The sequence below is a fragment of the Syngnathus leptorhynchus genome, chromosome 13, assembly GCF_054491065.1.
Source record: "Syngnathus leptorhynchus isolate UIUO chromosome 13, UIUO_Slep, whole genome shotgun sequence".
Taxonomy (NCBI): Eukaryota; Metazoa; Chordata; class Actinopteri; order Syngnathiformes; family Syngnathidae; genus Syngnathus; species Syngnathus leptorhynchus.
The window spans coordinates 8,163,820-8,179,350 of NC_141207.1; the positions used below are offsets into that span (position 1 = coordinate 8,163,820).

Genomic DNA, 15,531 nt, shown 5'->3' on the forward strand with positions numbered 1-15,531 from the left:
CCTTTGAAAGTACAGATTCTAAACGTCTCCGTCGGTCTTCGACTCGCATTCCCAGACTTTTTTCTAATTTTTTTAAAGGGACTTTAAAGCTGATACCAAGATCTCAAAAAAGGGAGGACTAATTCATAGTTTCCTTCGGAGGAATCAACCGCCTTGTTTTGAAGCCTCAACACGACCCTTGTCTTCTAATTAATGGAGCCAGGACTTCAAGGAAACAAGGTGAAGCGGCATTTAGCTGTTATGCTGCATAAAATGGAAGAAGTTGGCAACATTTTATCTATTCTTTTAGTCATTTCAAAAAGCTAGCTCCTCGACAAGACTTGAGCGGAGTTCACAATTAAAATAAAACGCGCGGCTTTAGCTTGCCGAGGCTAAAATGATACTTTTAGATAATCAATCGAATTAACCAAACACGGTTTGAAATTAATGAATTGTATTATTTCATAAGAATTCTCAGACTCATTTGATAGGATTGTAATTATATCAGATAAGTTCAAGTACTCATTAGCTCCTCTAGAGGACTGGAGTGGAACTCCCTCTTAAAACAAACCAAGTAGATGTTTGAATTACCTTCACAGGTGTCACACTGCGAAATAGTCGTTTTGAAAGCTTTTCTGGTGTAAATTACACATGCAGGTCAAGCGGCGGCTGGCCGCAACCTTCGAATAGAAGTAAGCTTATAATGGCGACGTTTACTCAGGCACACGTCAGGTAAATGCCAGCTAAGGCTGAGCGATGGCGCTCGAACGGGGTCGCCATTGGTGACAACCAATTTTGTGATCTCTGATCTATGTCGCAATAAGGTGCGTATGTGTGACTGCGCCGTTTGTGTCGCCGCGAGTCAAAGAGCGGCGCCCGGGAGGATGGATGTGCCATTAGAGGCGCTGACACACACTCAAACTCCCATCGACTCAGCATGGCCAATCGATACGGGCGTCGCAGAGAGCCGGCTGGATGCAAACACAGCGCACAACAAGAAGCTATTGGTGCCGGATTGAACGCAAAGCTCCGCAGAGTCGACGGCGGCTTGATAAATAAACAGCACGACGGGATACGGGCTGGCCGGCAAAGGTCGTCGTCGAAATGTCAAGAGGTCCGCGGCGTTGAGAGACGAGAGCTATGCATTATACATGAACGCGGTGGAACGGCATGAAAATTGTCCAAAGACTGACCGACTGAGCAGTCTTGATGGCCACAAAGCGGTGGTTGCCTTCCTTGCCGCAGATGTAGCCGAACGCTCGGTGGTCCGTGATGTCCTTGGCGATGTAGGAGATCTCGTGGACGGCGTGCTGGTGTTGGAGCACCTGAGGCCAAGAACCACAAAGACGCTTTTGTTAGTCCTACTGAACCATATTGCAGTCAGTAGGAGCAGACTGCAATAATGGAACAATAATTATTGTTGTATCAATAACAAGGGTTGATAAAAAAAAAAATAAAAGCAAAAAAAGACTAAAACATTTAAAAAAAAAATTTGGGCACGTACAGAATTATTATTATTTTTTAAAAACTCAAATATTTTTTCCCCACAAAGTATATTACATTCAGTTATATGCAAATTTTAATGATTAATTCCCCGGCCCTTGTCCCGATATAATTATATCAAATAAATTGTTAAAATAACACCAATTATTCTATGGTTATTATTAAACGATTGTAAGAAAAAATCTCAAACTTGCTGATCACTAGTCAAAAAGTCTGAAAAGGTGCCATGGCAGATGGCAGGGTTATTATCATTTTTCTTTTTTTGAGAGAGGGAGGGGGGGGTCTGTCTCAAGGGAGAATATCAGTGACAATCACGGTTCGCCAAGCTGTCCATTTGATGGTTTCATCTGTGCCCACCAGTCCGAGGCTAAAATGTGCCAGTTGCATGCTGGGAACACGCAGACACACACACAGAGATGTAATCCTTAATGAGTCATTCATAATTAATAATTAGACTCATAATTATCATTGTTCCCCCTTATTGACCTGAAAATGGCAGCCAAGGCTGCACACCAAACACAAAGTGGTTTTTGAATAATGGCTAGTAACGTGTGTTTGTGTGTGCGTGTGTGTGCGAAGGTGACAAAGTGCACAAAACATTTTTTTGTTTTGTTTTGCAGCCTCTCCAAATGTAAATTGATTTTACCTCCCGACAGCCAAAATTACAACAATCACCTCTGGACTCAGATTGATTGATAAATTGCACAAGTGGCAGAAAAAGACGAGTCACACTGAGGGAATGTTAACTTTTGATTAACTTGTTCTCAACTGATGGCTAATGGCAAAAAATAGATTTATTAAAAAAAAACACACACACAAAAAACCTTCACAAATACTATACAACTGTTGGGGAAGATCATTACGGCCCAAACGTGACAACAATGACCCTCATATTTTTACAAAGAGGAATATTTTGTGAATTTTAAACGTTGACAACAATTTCTCTATGGCTTTGAATCCATTCATGATCGATTGATTTCTTGCTCGTCACTCTGTTGAAACAATAACATTATTTATGAGCAATTCCAGCTGTCTGTCAAGCTCTGTGTTTATTTTATTCATGCTTGTATTCTGTTATTAGCTCCCATTGATACAATATGTTTATTGGGCCCTTTTAATTTACTAAGCACATTCCGCTGCTGATAGGAAAGACAAACTTCTTTCTCCTGACAGGCTGTCAGTGACAATGAAAAATGTTTGCACAAACACAAAGTCAACAGAGAGCGATGTTTTGTTTTCCCTTCTGGTGTACCGCCCCCCCAAAATGATAACAAAGCCTCGGATGACAAATTAGTATAGAGTAGGCAACCTTGCCAAAATAAGTTTAAGCAACCAGGACTTTAAGATTTGTTCGTTATATACAACATATGTCCACTGCAATGGCGGAGCTAAAGGGTGGCTGAGGGGACACTGGCTCCCCTTGAAATATACTTGGATCTTTTAGGTGCCATGCCAGATAATTTCCCAGATTTTTTTCCAACATTTCCAGACATCTGAGTCTTGATCAATGATTAAAGAAGGATTTTTTTGGCTGTGTAAAATTATTTGTTTTTGCTATTTTAAAGACCTCCTGAGGTATTTTTGCCCCCTCTCCACCCCATGGCCCCCTGAAGTAAAACAATCCTAGCTCCGCCAGTGATCCACTATACAGAATATCCAAATTGTGGCACAAAGCTGTCAGAAAAAGTATACAAATGACCTGACACAAAAATTGGCGGGTACAAACACCTAACAGTAACCTTCTTGCGTACATGTGTGTTTCCAATAAATGCGCACGTCTCTGAAAGGAACATGCCCTCTGTTAAGATGAATGTTCTCCTCTCTTCTTTCCCTGCGTCTCAAGCGCCAGCCGGACGACCTTGCCTCCTTGGGGAGAGAGAGCGACCATCCATCCTGTCGGCCGAGCCGGCGCATCCATCCGCCCATCCGGCTGAGTGATGCGCGGGCCGGGAATGAGACTGTCAAGAACCCTGAACCTCAGCAGAGTCATTCCGACTGTCTCTCTCTCTCTCTCTCCGGCTATCCATTAGGACTGATAGCGAGGACGGCGTATCAGCGGAGTTAATATTAATGCATGGCGACAGAGGACAAAGTCTCCCTATGGGGGGCTTTACTTTGACATATGCTTGCCCGTTCCCCACCCGTCCCACCGACTTGGTCCTTCTTCGTGTCTTTATTTCATCGTCCCCCGCATCTCTCGGGGCTGAGACAAAGACCGACGACGGACATAAAAAGAGGCATGACGGACGACACTGCCGGTGGGATGAGCTCGGTGGCGTGAAATATGGCCGCCGTTGCGGGAGGCCACCGGTCACCGGTACCGCGCCTCTTGAGTTACGCGCCGTCGAGGTGTAAATCTCCAGGATCAGCACCTTGGCTAATGAAGGAGGGTGCTGCCTTCATTTCGCCGTTTGCCCTCATTCACGGTCATTCGGTTGAAGTGACAAATATTTACGAAGAATCGCAGCGGCGCATGCTAATGCTACGCTATATTGTGAAGTCGATTATGATTTTAAGACCACAACGCTAACCTGCTACGAGGCTATCAATAATGTCATCAGTATCAAGCGGAGTCCCCGACTGGACATTGAGAGGGATTTTGACCGAGTTCAAAAAACGCAGAGGGGGGGGGGGGGATAATCAGCAAACAAAAGTTGCGTGGTATGCAAAGAGGCAAACAATGGGACAGCCATGTTCCCTCATCTACTGTTGGCCTTGTTCGCAAGGTTTCAATTAGGGCTTCCAGATTTCCCCCAGGGCCCCCCCCCCCCCCCCTCGCTAGCCCAGAGATGCCTCATTAACGGCGCAAACACACAATACTGCGTGTTGGCTTACCCATTAACAAACACACACACACACAAAGATGGAAGGAGCTGTTTGCTTACCCCTGACTTCTCATCAAAGATCTTGATCCCTCCAAAGGAAACTGTGAGGAACACTTTCTGCTTGTGTTCTCCTTTGGACCGCGCCGCTGCCGCGATACCCTGAAGGCAGAACATTGACAATGTGTTGAAACATGCTTGACTTGCACCCCGTGTCGATTAAGAGGTGAGTGAGCCTACGGTCTGAACCAATCAAAACAAACCGTGTTTGTCGTTACATTTTAGGAACTGACGAGACAAAAGCCAAACTTTTTCAAATTCTCCTCCTGTGTCCTGAGTCAGCGGTGTTCCCCACAGTACTATCCCGCTGCCACTAACATTTTCTAAAAATGGTCTACTGAACTCTTCAGCCTATCCAAATCCAATCTTCAACCCATCTGTTGGGTCACAAAAAAAATTGCTTTTTTTGTACCAGAAAATGTTTGTTCCTCAGATGTCTTGTGAAGCCCAAAAATGACAAACTGATCTGTCCAAAATAATCAAAGGAAGCACGGCAAAATCAATAGCGTGTGATGAAATAAGACAGGACAAGTGCGCTCCCAGAGTTCATTTGCAACGCTTGGTGCAAACATAACCCGTGGCAATAGCCCAAAATGACACATTGTTGATTAAGCGCCCCGACCGCACCTACGAGAGCGAGATGTTAGCTTGAGCTGCATTTGCGCTTTGTCTTGGAGGAGGGAAAAGCAGCTGGCATGAAAGAGAAGGTGAAAGAGATCAGAGAAAAGCTCTTGATGGATTTGCCGTAGCCCTAAATGAGGAGGAGGAGAGGCGTTTGATCAATGAGCTGTCTCTCCTCGTCTGGAACCTTTTGCCACCTCCAGCTCCCCCCCCCCCCCCCCCCCCCCCCAATTCAAATACATCCCGTTGGAGAAATAATGAATCAGGCTTTTCCAACTTCTAGACCAACTCACCAGATCAAGTCCACACTTGAAATGATGAGACAGTCCAAAAATGTTATGCTCCGCCCCCTGGTTGTCCACGTGGTTCAATGGCCTGGCAATATTTTGGCCAATTGCCAGTATTAAATTGTGAGGGGCTGGTGTTTTCCTCATCTATCTTCATCCCCTTATCTTCCTCACTCACCTCTCATCCGAATTATTCTCTGGCGTCGCTTCCTTTTTCTTGCTAACTAGCCCATCTGTCTTCCTCTGCCCGTACTTGTTGCCGTCCTTTGCAAATGAGACTTTCACCCCGCGTGGGCCTCGCTCTATCATAGCTAACCTCACCACTTCATGTTCTTCAGTTTGATGGAATTCTTGGAAGAAGAAAAAAAATAGTAATACAAGTATTCTTCTTACCTTGAGCTTCATCATGGAGTCCTGACAGAGTTTGTCCCCGCGAGCCGCTGTGACCTCGTCCAGGCCGATGAGTTTCGCCTTGTAGCGGACGCCGTCGCTCTTAAAGCGCCTGATGAGCGTCGCCTCGCTGCGATCTTGCCCTGCACACACAAAAAAAAAACTGCCGTTCAAGATCTTCCATCATCTTTTACCTTGGGGGTAATCAATCCCGCATAGCAGAAAAGACCATCACTGATCAGAGTCGTACAAAAAAAAAAAAAAAAGAAAAAAACTGTAATGTTTTGTGCCATTCAATGAATGACACGGATCAATACGCTTGGTGTGGACATTTATTTTTCCTCCGTTCTTATCTCGTCCATTGTGGGAGAATGTCAGTGACCCCGTGTTGAACCGGCTTGCGTATCTCCACACACAAGGACATGAAGAGGAGGAGGAAGTCCTCTTTGTTATTGTTCCTGCGCAATATACTGTCAAAAATATTGGGTCACTTGGACATGAGTTGGTCCTTTTTTTTTTTAATCCTATGTGTGGAATCAGGTCTGAAATGGTGGTGCGATGACATTTTATACATTTTTTAAATTTAATTAATACGGCTGTAACATTACCAACGTGAAAAGGAAAAAAAAGTGAACGGCTGTAAATACTTTGCGCATGTAGTGTGATGCTTACAAGCGCCGATGTAATAAAGTCGTAACTCTCGGCGTAATAGTTTCTTCCTTGGCTTGAGGCGCTGTTAAGTAATACATTCACGCTGCACTGACAGGAGGGGAAACCCTTTTAATGTTTTTAATCTCTATTCTGGTCCCGTAAAGGCTCTAAATCAGCAGGTAAAGCCAACGAGTGCCCACGCGGCGGCGTTCCTGATAATGCAGGGGGGGGGAGGAGGGGGGCTCGGATGAAACATCGACACATTAGCGACGTGACCCTTGGAAGGTCGCGCGGTGGTGGGGGCGATGGTGTCCCCCCCCTCCCTTCCCTTCCTCTCGGATTGTTGCCTGGCAAAAGATGTGGAGCATTTCTGAATACACGTGAAGGCATTTTTTTTTCCCTCCCAATTTTCAGTTCAACATTAAAAACTTTGGCTTCTGTCTCTATTATCCATCAATGGTGCTATTTTTTAGAAAAGTGCGGTGGACAAAAAAAAAAAAGGCGCGTGTGTATGTATGTGTCAAAAGTGGGGGGACAAAAAAAAAACCCAGTCCTATCTGGTAATATAAAATGTGTGCGACTGCCGTGACGCTCGCCGAGAGTCAAAGAGAACTAATGAAAGAATCTTTGGTTTCATCTTCCTTCTCCCCACACATGCGCAAACAAATCACGTCTCACAGAAACACACCGTCACGCATAAAGCCAACACTGCCAACGTGCCATTCGGGATTGCTGCTCGACAGGTCAGCGCTCATGCGTGCGCACACACACAGACGGGTGACGTCTCTACCCTCAAAGTAACACACAAGCACGTTCAAAGTGAACACTGAGGAAATCTGCCAATGTGCCAGTCATGGCTGATGCTCAGGGGGGGGGGGGCATACACACACAGACACACACGCAAGGACACAAATGGGAGTGGAGAGATGAAGAAGAGGATGGATGGTGATGAATGGTTGAATGAGCAAGGCCTCCCTGGATAGATGTCACTCAGGATTAGAGCGTTATGACAGGCAGAAGCCCCTTTGGCACACACACACACGCACACACACTCGTGATCGATGGCAGGTAGAGTACAGTCAGGCCCTTCAGGAAAGCCCCAGGCGTCGCCCCCAGAAACTGTAACCTCCTGTTGGCTCAATGCATCACTCTCATCCAGCAGGCTTCTCCATCAACGTTGTCTCTCACATACACACACACGGAATTGCATTTTCCCCCCATCATGCAACGCACCTTGCCCTCCATGATAGCTCACCTTTGGCCTTGGCCTCAAGGTTAAGCCATTAATTCTTTGCTTAAAGTGGTGCACTTGTCAGAAGCCCATACGATAATGTGGATATCATTCTTGCACAGGCAGACCTTAAAATAAAATCACGAAATAGTAGAGTGTGTTCAACAAACGCTGCAGCAACACAGGTAATCCCACACTACTGACATGTACTGTATTTACTATACTTTATTCCCTGCTAGGAACAACTAATACTAGTGCCGCACTGAGAAGCCAAGAGAGGAGCCGAGTCCTCACTACATTTTGTAAGTCTTACACCGCCCCCGGTGGTCAAGGAGTGCACATCCAAATGAGTATCAAATTATTTTTAATTGTCTGACTGGTTTTAATGACATGTCTAGTTTCTTGCTAACTTCAGCAGTGCAAAAAAATGACCCAGCTTGTAAACGGAAGCAAAAAGTAAGCTCAATGATGCTTCATTTATTAGACATTCGAGACCAAGGGCCCAGTCGTCCGTTGCTACAAGCTAACAATTGCCATTGAGCTTTCTTCGCAAATCTGGGATTAGCCATGATCTCACCTCTAGAAATGTGCGCACTTTTCGGTTTGTCTTTGTTTTTTTTCTGGCAGGTGGTGTTTTGTAGCTAGGAGCTCCAGATGCAACCGCAGCTGGGACGCTTCCCGAGCAACACTCGACGGCCTCGCAATTAATCCCGCTCCGATGCCCAACGTTTGCGCGTGATTTCACCTCGCCGGAGACAAAGGAAAATCCGGTTCCCGGCCAGCAAGATTGATTTAGCGCATAAAAGCTGGCACTTGACTGACGAGACGCGTATGCAAATGAGCGACGGCGAGTGTAAAATTCGATGATAAAGTGCGACTCATCGAGGAAACAAATTGCCTCGTGCGTTTGCTGACGCCGGCGCTTTTTCCTTGATGGCGCCGCGCCGTGATTGCCGTTGTGTTCGTGAAAACCGTTTCACATTTCAGTGCTGTAACAAAGACAACTAGGAAGACTGACAACTTGTTCTTAACCACTTTTGTATTTGATTTCATTTTGTTTCCCAAACTTTGCCACCTGCCTCACTGACCCGGACCACACGAGTTCAAACGCGAGTCAGTCACAAAGGCGCCCCCCGAGGCAACGGCTCCCTGCTTGGATCAGACGCACCCTGATGTCAAGGTCGCTTTAGAAGGAACCGATAGACGGAACTTTTAAATTGTGGAGACAGTCGCCTCCCGAGAGGGATTTCTTGTTGCGTGCGGCTGTGCCGTGGCATTTTCCGAGTTTGACTCTCCTGTGTCCATTGTGAAATGAAGTTCAGGAGCCAGAGCCACTGGAGGTTCCATTTGACGTCAAAAAACACAACTCAAAGGTTCCTTCAAATATGGCATTGCGACTTTCCTTCGTGGCCTGTCCTGGATAAAAAATTCAGTACAAGAGCTCCCATATTTTATCACGATTCATTAATCATGCCCCAACTATACACTGTATGTGTGCAGTTGTTTTTTTTTTTGTTTTTTTTGGGGTGACAGACAGAAACCAAATTCACAATGTTTTCCCAGAAATGACCCAACACTTCTTTATTATCGCTTCCAGTTAATTTTCAAATGAAACATAAAACGTATTCATTTTGTGTTACAAAAGTCCTCTTGCCTAACGCTAACACGTAAAGCAAAATATAGGCGAATGACGCCATTTTGTTTTTTTAATTTATGTTTAATTTGTTTGAGTAAGTTTAAAATAATGCCTCTGAACGGAACTAAGCACATTTTTGCAACAGTTCTCTTTTCACATGTTGATTAAAGATACTTTGATGTCACCGTTTGTCACCGGCACAAACTTGAAGAGACTGCTGCAGGTGTTTATTTCCCACCGCCGCTCGTTGTTATGTAGCCACAAAGAAGTACGTGGCTTATTTTTAGACGGTGCTAATTGTTGTTTCTTAACATCGAATTTGAGGAAACACCTCGAGCATCACGCCGAGTCAAAGAATCAAACGGCTCATCTCGCTGCTGCTTTGTTGTGCTCGTTTCAGTATTCAAACCGCAACGAGACGCAACCCGGAATCAAGTTTAAAAAAAAGTGTTTTAAAGTCCAACCGAAAGTTACACAACATTTGAAATGGTTGTCGCTAAATTTAATATGCTGAATATAAAATACCACCAAGGGCAAAATGCCGGCAATGCGCATTTATGACTTTTTGTGATGTTTGTGTGCATACCTATGCGCCGTCCGCCTCCTGACAAGCTGTCACAGTGGGATTCGGAGGAAAAAAAAAAAAAAAAAAAAAAAAAAAAAAAAGACATCCTCATCCTGTCATGCAACACTGAATCCGTTCCCCCTACGGGCCTGCACCGCGGGCCACTCGTGCACCGTGACAATCATTCCAAGAGGCATGCTAAGTATGTGTGTGTGTGTGTGTGTGTGTGTGTGTGTGTGTGTGTGTGTGTGTGTGTGTGTGTGTGTGTGTGTGTGTGTGTGTGTGTGTGTGTGTGTGTGTGTGTGTGCGCGTCACAACAAGCACTTTCTCGAAGCGCATCAGGTATCTCCTCAAAATCTAGCAGTTGTCTTTTCATGCCAAGTTTCCTTCAAAATGAGCCGGACCAGAATTACCATCGTGGAGAAATAATGACCCTGCGTGGATTACGAAACCCTCTCAAAAGACTTTTTCAGTTGAAAACATTTCCACCGAGGACAGAACTTAAGAGTCTGCTCTGTTGTCAAGCTTGTCAATATCACACAAAGAAATGTCCTTTCAGAACTCATTTGTGTGTTGGCCTCCATTGAGTGAGTATTCATGTGTGTGTGTGAGAGACTCGGATGTTTTCTCCTTTTTGTGCAAATGATGTGCGGGGAGCCAACTGTTGCTATGGTGACCGGAGTTGGTAATGCGGCGGAGGAGGCCAACACACTGAGATGATTGTGACGTGCGCAAACTATCATACACACATTTGCAATTGTTCACTGGTCAAATAAGATTTTTTTGTTCTATATATTTGTGTGTGTGTGAGATGGGTGGAATGTTTTTGACCGTGAGCGTGGGCGAGTGAGGCCAAAGTTGCCTTACAGGACTCGCTCAAATTGCAGCCATCATACAAACGAGCAGTTTTTGATTTTGAAATGTAAAATTTGACTTTATATATTCCTACAATTCCTTCGAGTTTTAAGAACTCTAGGAGCACTTTAATTTCCCTGATACATGCCGATTTTTTTTTTTTTTTTTTTTTTCATTAGCAGCAATAAGAAATGACAGCCTTCATTTTACGCAAATCAGCAGATGGAGGAGACGGAAGCCAAAAGGACAAAGACGTCAATAAAAGAAGACGTCACACAATGTGCCTTAAGTAGATTTTTTTTTTGGGGGGGTGGGGGTCGGCCCGTGTCCATTTCTGGCCAACAATGACAACCGCAGCAGTACTGAGCCAATTCAATTCCATCTCGAGTTTGATTGGCGGAAACAGATCTGATTATCTCTCACCGAAATTTAAAATATACTGTCTGTGTCCAAGAATTTCTAGGGGACAAATATTAGGTTGATGGCTCCAGATACTGTGGTCCACTGGTTGTCTGGATGGCAGCCATTCCTTTTCAAAACTTTTCAAGAAGTGTCGAATGTTGCCTCATTGGACATTCAGAAGCAATTTGGAGCGTGAGATGGGGCCGGAATCTCTACGGATTTAGCGAGGATTAAGCGCGACTCCGAGAAGCGCTTGACCGCTAATAATGGGAGCGACCCATCGGCCGTCGTGTCAAGCTAGAAAGAACAAAACAAAAAAAAAAGCCCCTCTTCTTCAAAACGACAAAGGCCAAGGGTTATCTCTTGCTTTGTCATGGTAATTGAATAAAAAAAAAAAAAGCAGTGAGGTGCCACAGAAAGTAAATAATGAAATAAATAAATAAAACAGGAAGTGCCAGAGCGCGACGCTGGTTCGTTGTCATTCAAAGCAGAGCTGCCAGACAAAAGAACGGGGAGATTGCCTCACATTAGTCTCTTTGCTCGTCATCGCAAGGTCATTTAGCAGTCAGGAGGAAGAGGAGGAGCGAGCTGCAAGGGATCTTCCTCCATATGGGCCATTTTCATTTCATGAGATGACGAGGAGCAATTTAACCACATCTGCGTGACGCCCGTGTGCGTCATACGCGCAAGAGCGGCCGGCGTTCGCTAACTTGACTGTTCTCGAATGTGTTGCGCCGCACTTTCATCACACCGCGTGCGTGCGTGCGTGCGTGTGTACGTACGTGCGTGCGTGCGTGCGTGTACGAGACAGAATGACCCAGATGAGGGGAATGATGAGTTCCCACAGTGAGATAAGACTTTCTTCTCTTTGAAACAAATCTGTTTTTATCTGTATTTTTAGATGAGCTATTAAGCCTTTTTTCTCATTTTTATTTTTGTATCAATTTGTTTTTGTCTATATATTTTTTTTTTTACATCTATTTTAGACAATACATTTTTTTTTCCTATTTTTCATTTTCACATCTTACACATTACATTCGGACTTTCATCTGGCTTCATTTATGATTAGATTTTTTAACAAATATTGATTTCACTTTTTCCACAGCATCCATTGACACAAGGTTGTGTGTGTACATGTGTGTGCACGTGTGTGAGGAAGTGAAAAGGCAACCAGGAGATGTTAAAGCACCCCCAAGTCTCAATGCTGAAGGCAAAACATTAATCTTACCTCTCATACGCGCTTCTGGGCTTCATCCCAGCCTTGTGTGTGTATGTGTGTGTGTGTGTGTGTGTGTGTGTGTGTGTGTGCGCACAAAGGTGAGAATGTGTCTTGATCTCCCCCAACTATAGAGAGCAGTATGAATGATGAACATGATTTCCATTGTGGCGAAACAAAGGTGCTTCTAAATAGGACATAAGGGGCGCCCGCTCGCATTCACACACGTGCAAGCACCTGCGATGTGTGTGTGTGTGTGTGTGTGTGTGTGTGTGTGTGTGTGTGTGTGTGTGTGTGTGTGTGTGTGTGCTTGTGAGTCAGCTGCAGCCGTCTGGAGCATTTTTTTTTTTTTTTTTTTTTTGGTGCTACATCAGTCGGGTTATTTAGTGAGAACGTGCCGCTAACACAGTTAGCCAGGTGCCAACCAGCAGCTGGGCCAACTTTGGCCCCTCACATCTCACACACACACACCTGCTATGGGATCTACCTACTCCATATAAATCTACCTGAATACACACTGGTCAAGTTTGCAGTACCTTTCCTCCTGGAGTCCCGCCTGAGCGTGCCGGGCCGGACCGCCGGCTGGAGCTCTGTCTCCGTTGACATCCTCCAGGTTCCGACCGGGTTGGGTTACGTGCGTGGGCGCCGGGTGCGCGTGCGTGCGTGGCGGGGCGGCGCCGGGTGTGCGTGTCTGGGCACACGGGCTCATGGGAGGGAGGGGAGGCGGGGCTTCAGCCCTGATGCAATGTCCGGCGTACACCCACGCCGAGCTGGGTAAAAAAAAAAATCAGTTAGGGGAAAACAATGTTTGCTCCTCCCTTTAGGGTGAGCTCGTTTTGACTGCTGGCCAGCATGACAATGAGCCTTGAGTGCATGTTGCCCGTGGTAACGGCGGCGTGTGGAGACCCCGCTCGCCACTTTCTAATAACACGTCTCGCCGTGACTGCCACTTGAGTAACAGCGGAAGATGTTACGAAACAAAAACACGAGCCAGACTCCACTTTCAAAGCTGTCCTTTACGTTGAGGCCATCGTCAACTGTAGTTCGAGTCTACAAAGTGTCTCCGCAGACAGTTAGCCGTGAATAAAATACGGTCAAGAGTTTCCAGCTGATGGAATAAGTGATTAAATCACCGAGCATAGGAGTTCTCCTTAAAACATCAGCCCTGACCTCTTCTTCTCCATCTACCCTTGTTCGAGTGCAGACTTGAAGGAAATGAAAAGCACCCGGCACTCCTTGAGAGAATCTACCAACGACATCCCCCCCCCAATCCCCGTCGACTGTGTTTCTATGTGAATAGAAGAGCCCCCTGTAAGCCTCGGGCGAGAGCAGATGAATTGAGAGCCTTTTAATTTGCTGCCGACAGAACAGAACAGAGTCCATTTAATTCCACCAGCCGAGGCCGTGTCGGCAAAACGCTGACAATATTCTTTATCTGGTCCAAACACACTGGAAAAGTGCGAGTCACTCCAATTACAGGCATTATCTGCGGGGCTGCTCCAGCAAATGGATGGATGGATGGAGAGAAAGAGGAAGAGAGAGAGGCAGGGTGGGAGAGGTTAGAGGGATGAGTGGGAAGAAAAAGTAAAGGGTGAGGGAACAGAGAAGACATAATGAACCCGGTGGGGTGGGGGTGGGCAAATGGGAAGCCAAAGGAAGTCAAATCTGAAGAGAAAGCATGGAAGCGTAAAACCTCCTTCCACACTCCTCCTTTACTCGCCTTTGTGTCCTCCAATTTTGTTCATTGCCTCCTTGGAGCCCGAGCTTTTCCAAAACTGACTGTGACGAAAGGTGGCTCGGTCAATTTCTCCACTTGGATCAGGAAACACAGACACGCTTGACCCAGTGTTCCTCGCAGGCACTCTAAGAGAAACCTTAAGGTCCCCCCTTGTGAAGCTTTTAGAAAATTCCAATGAAGAATTCAAGCTTCTACACCAACGCATTGCAAACACAACAGCTGCTAGTCCGCGGCAAAGAAGTGGTAAAAGCCGGTCTCCAGATGTCTCCTTGGCTCCAGACATATGCTCGTTCCTGCGGAGAAAGCCAGAAGAAGACACAATGCTGCTTCTGAGCCCCAGTCCCCAGAAGGAGGAACAGAGTGATATCTAAACCCCTTCCCAAAAGCCTTTGAGCTCTTCGAGCGTCGAGCAAGTGCGACGCAATCAATTTTAAGATATCACCAGTTGGTTTAAAAAAAATAATAATAAAATGGATGCATCATCATAATTATCTACGATGGCCGATGAATCGTATAATCGTAATTGGAGTGAATCGAATCGCGTTTGGAACGAATCGTAATATAACTGGAGCGAACTGTATCAAATTGAAATGGATACTATCGGATCTGACGTTAACTGGAATAATCTGTAACACGATCAGAATTTAATATTGGGATTGGTGTGGAATCTCTGGATGGTATCAGAAAGTACCCCGGAAGTGATAATACCTTGGAGTGAATCGTATCCTAAGTGGAATGAATCGTATCATAATTGGAGTGAATCCGACGACATCTGCAGCAGCTTTACACGTAATGCAAAGGGTCACGTGGGCTTTTAGGATTAGAGATGTACATCCCTAATAACTAGCGTTGCAGCTGAGCTTTGACCTGGAAGTGAGTGAGCAGGCGTCTGAGCTAAAAGTAGCGTCAAAATGGGATGTGAACGCGCCTTCCGGCGAGTCTGGCAAGCAGACCAGAGCGCGTCGTAAATTGGACGTCCATAAATGGAACGCTGCCAACAGGCTGGCGATGTCAGGATCTGTGCGAGTGTGTAACGGCGGCCAAAAAATGCTGCCAACGGGAGCCGAGTGCCCGCAAATCAATCAAGTCTGCCAGACGAACGGAAATACTTTCTCCATCTTTATCACGATGCTACATACCTAAAGGTTTTGGGACATTTCAAGACTGTTGACAATATCTGGAAACGGTAAGTGAAGACTAGGACCAAACCAGGACGGGACAAGAAGTCCTGGACCGAAAAGTTCAACAACATCAACATCTAGCCGGCCATTCTTCGGGTCATAATGGGACAAAAATGAGACACATGATAGGAAATTTGATGGGACTCCATGTGGATGCAATAGAACATTTATGGAACCCAATGGGGACTAAATGGGGGACATTGTGGGACGAATGGACATGATAGGTGGTACACGATGTGATGCGGTGGAAAATCACGGGACATTATGGCACAGTATGGGACAAACTTTGGGACACTAAGAAGCATAATGGTTCATAATGGGGCATGATGGGATACAATGGAATATCATTGAACACCAGAGAGGACATTAGCCCTTTCTCCATTTGCATTCTCGT

General features: G+C 45.6%; 1 protein-coding gene across 5 annotated transcripts in view; it reads right to left on the reverse strand.

The window, feature by feature from the left end:
- Positions 1-15,531, reverse strand: part of dab1a (DAB adaptor protein 1a) — a 90,364-nt gene that overhangs the window by 15,037 nt on the left and 59,796 nt on the right. For all 5 annotated transcript variants that reach the window (XM_085928863.1, XM_085928865.1, XM_085928864.1 and 2 more), the window contains 4 exons: positions 12,755-12,988; positions 5,666-5,805; positions 4,368-4,466; positions 1,173-1,304 (listed from right to left, as the gene is read on the reverse strand). In XM_085928863.1, coding sequence (XP_085784989.1) covers positions 1,173-1,304; positions 4,368-4,466; positions 5,666-5,805; positions 12,755-12,824 — 441 coding nt within the window. In that variant the 5' untranslated portion in view covers positions 12,825-12,988. The remainder of the gene's footprint in view (positions 1-1,172; positions 1,305-4,367; positions 4,467-5,665; positions 5,806-12,754; positions 12,989-15,531) is intronic.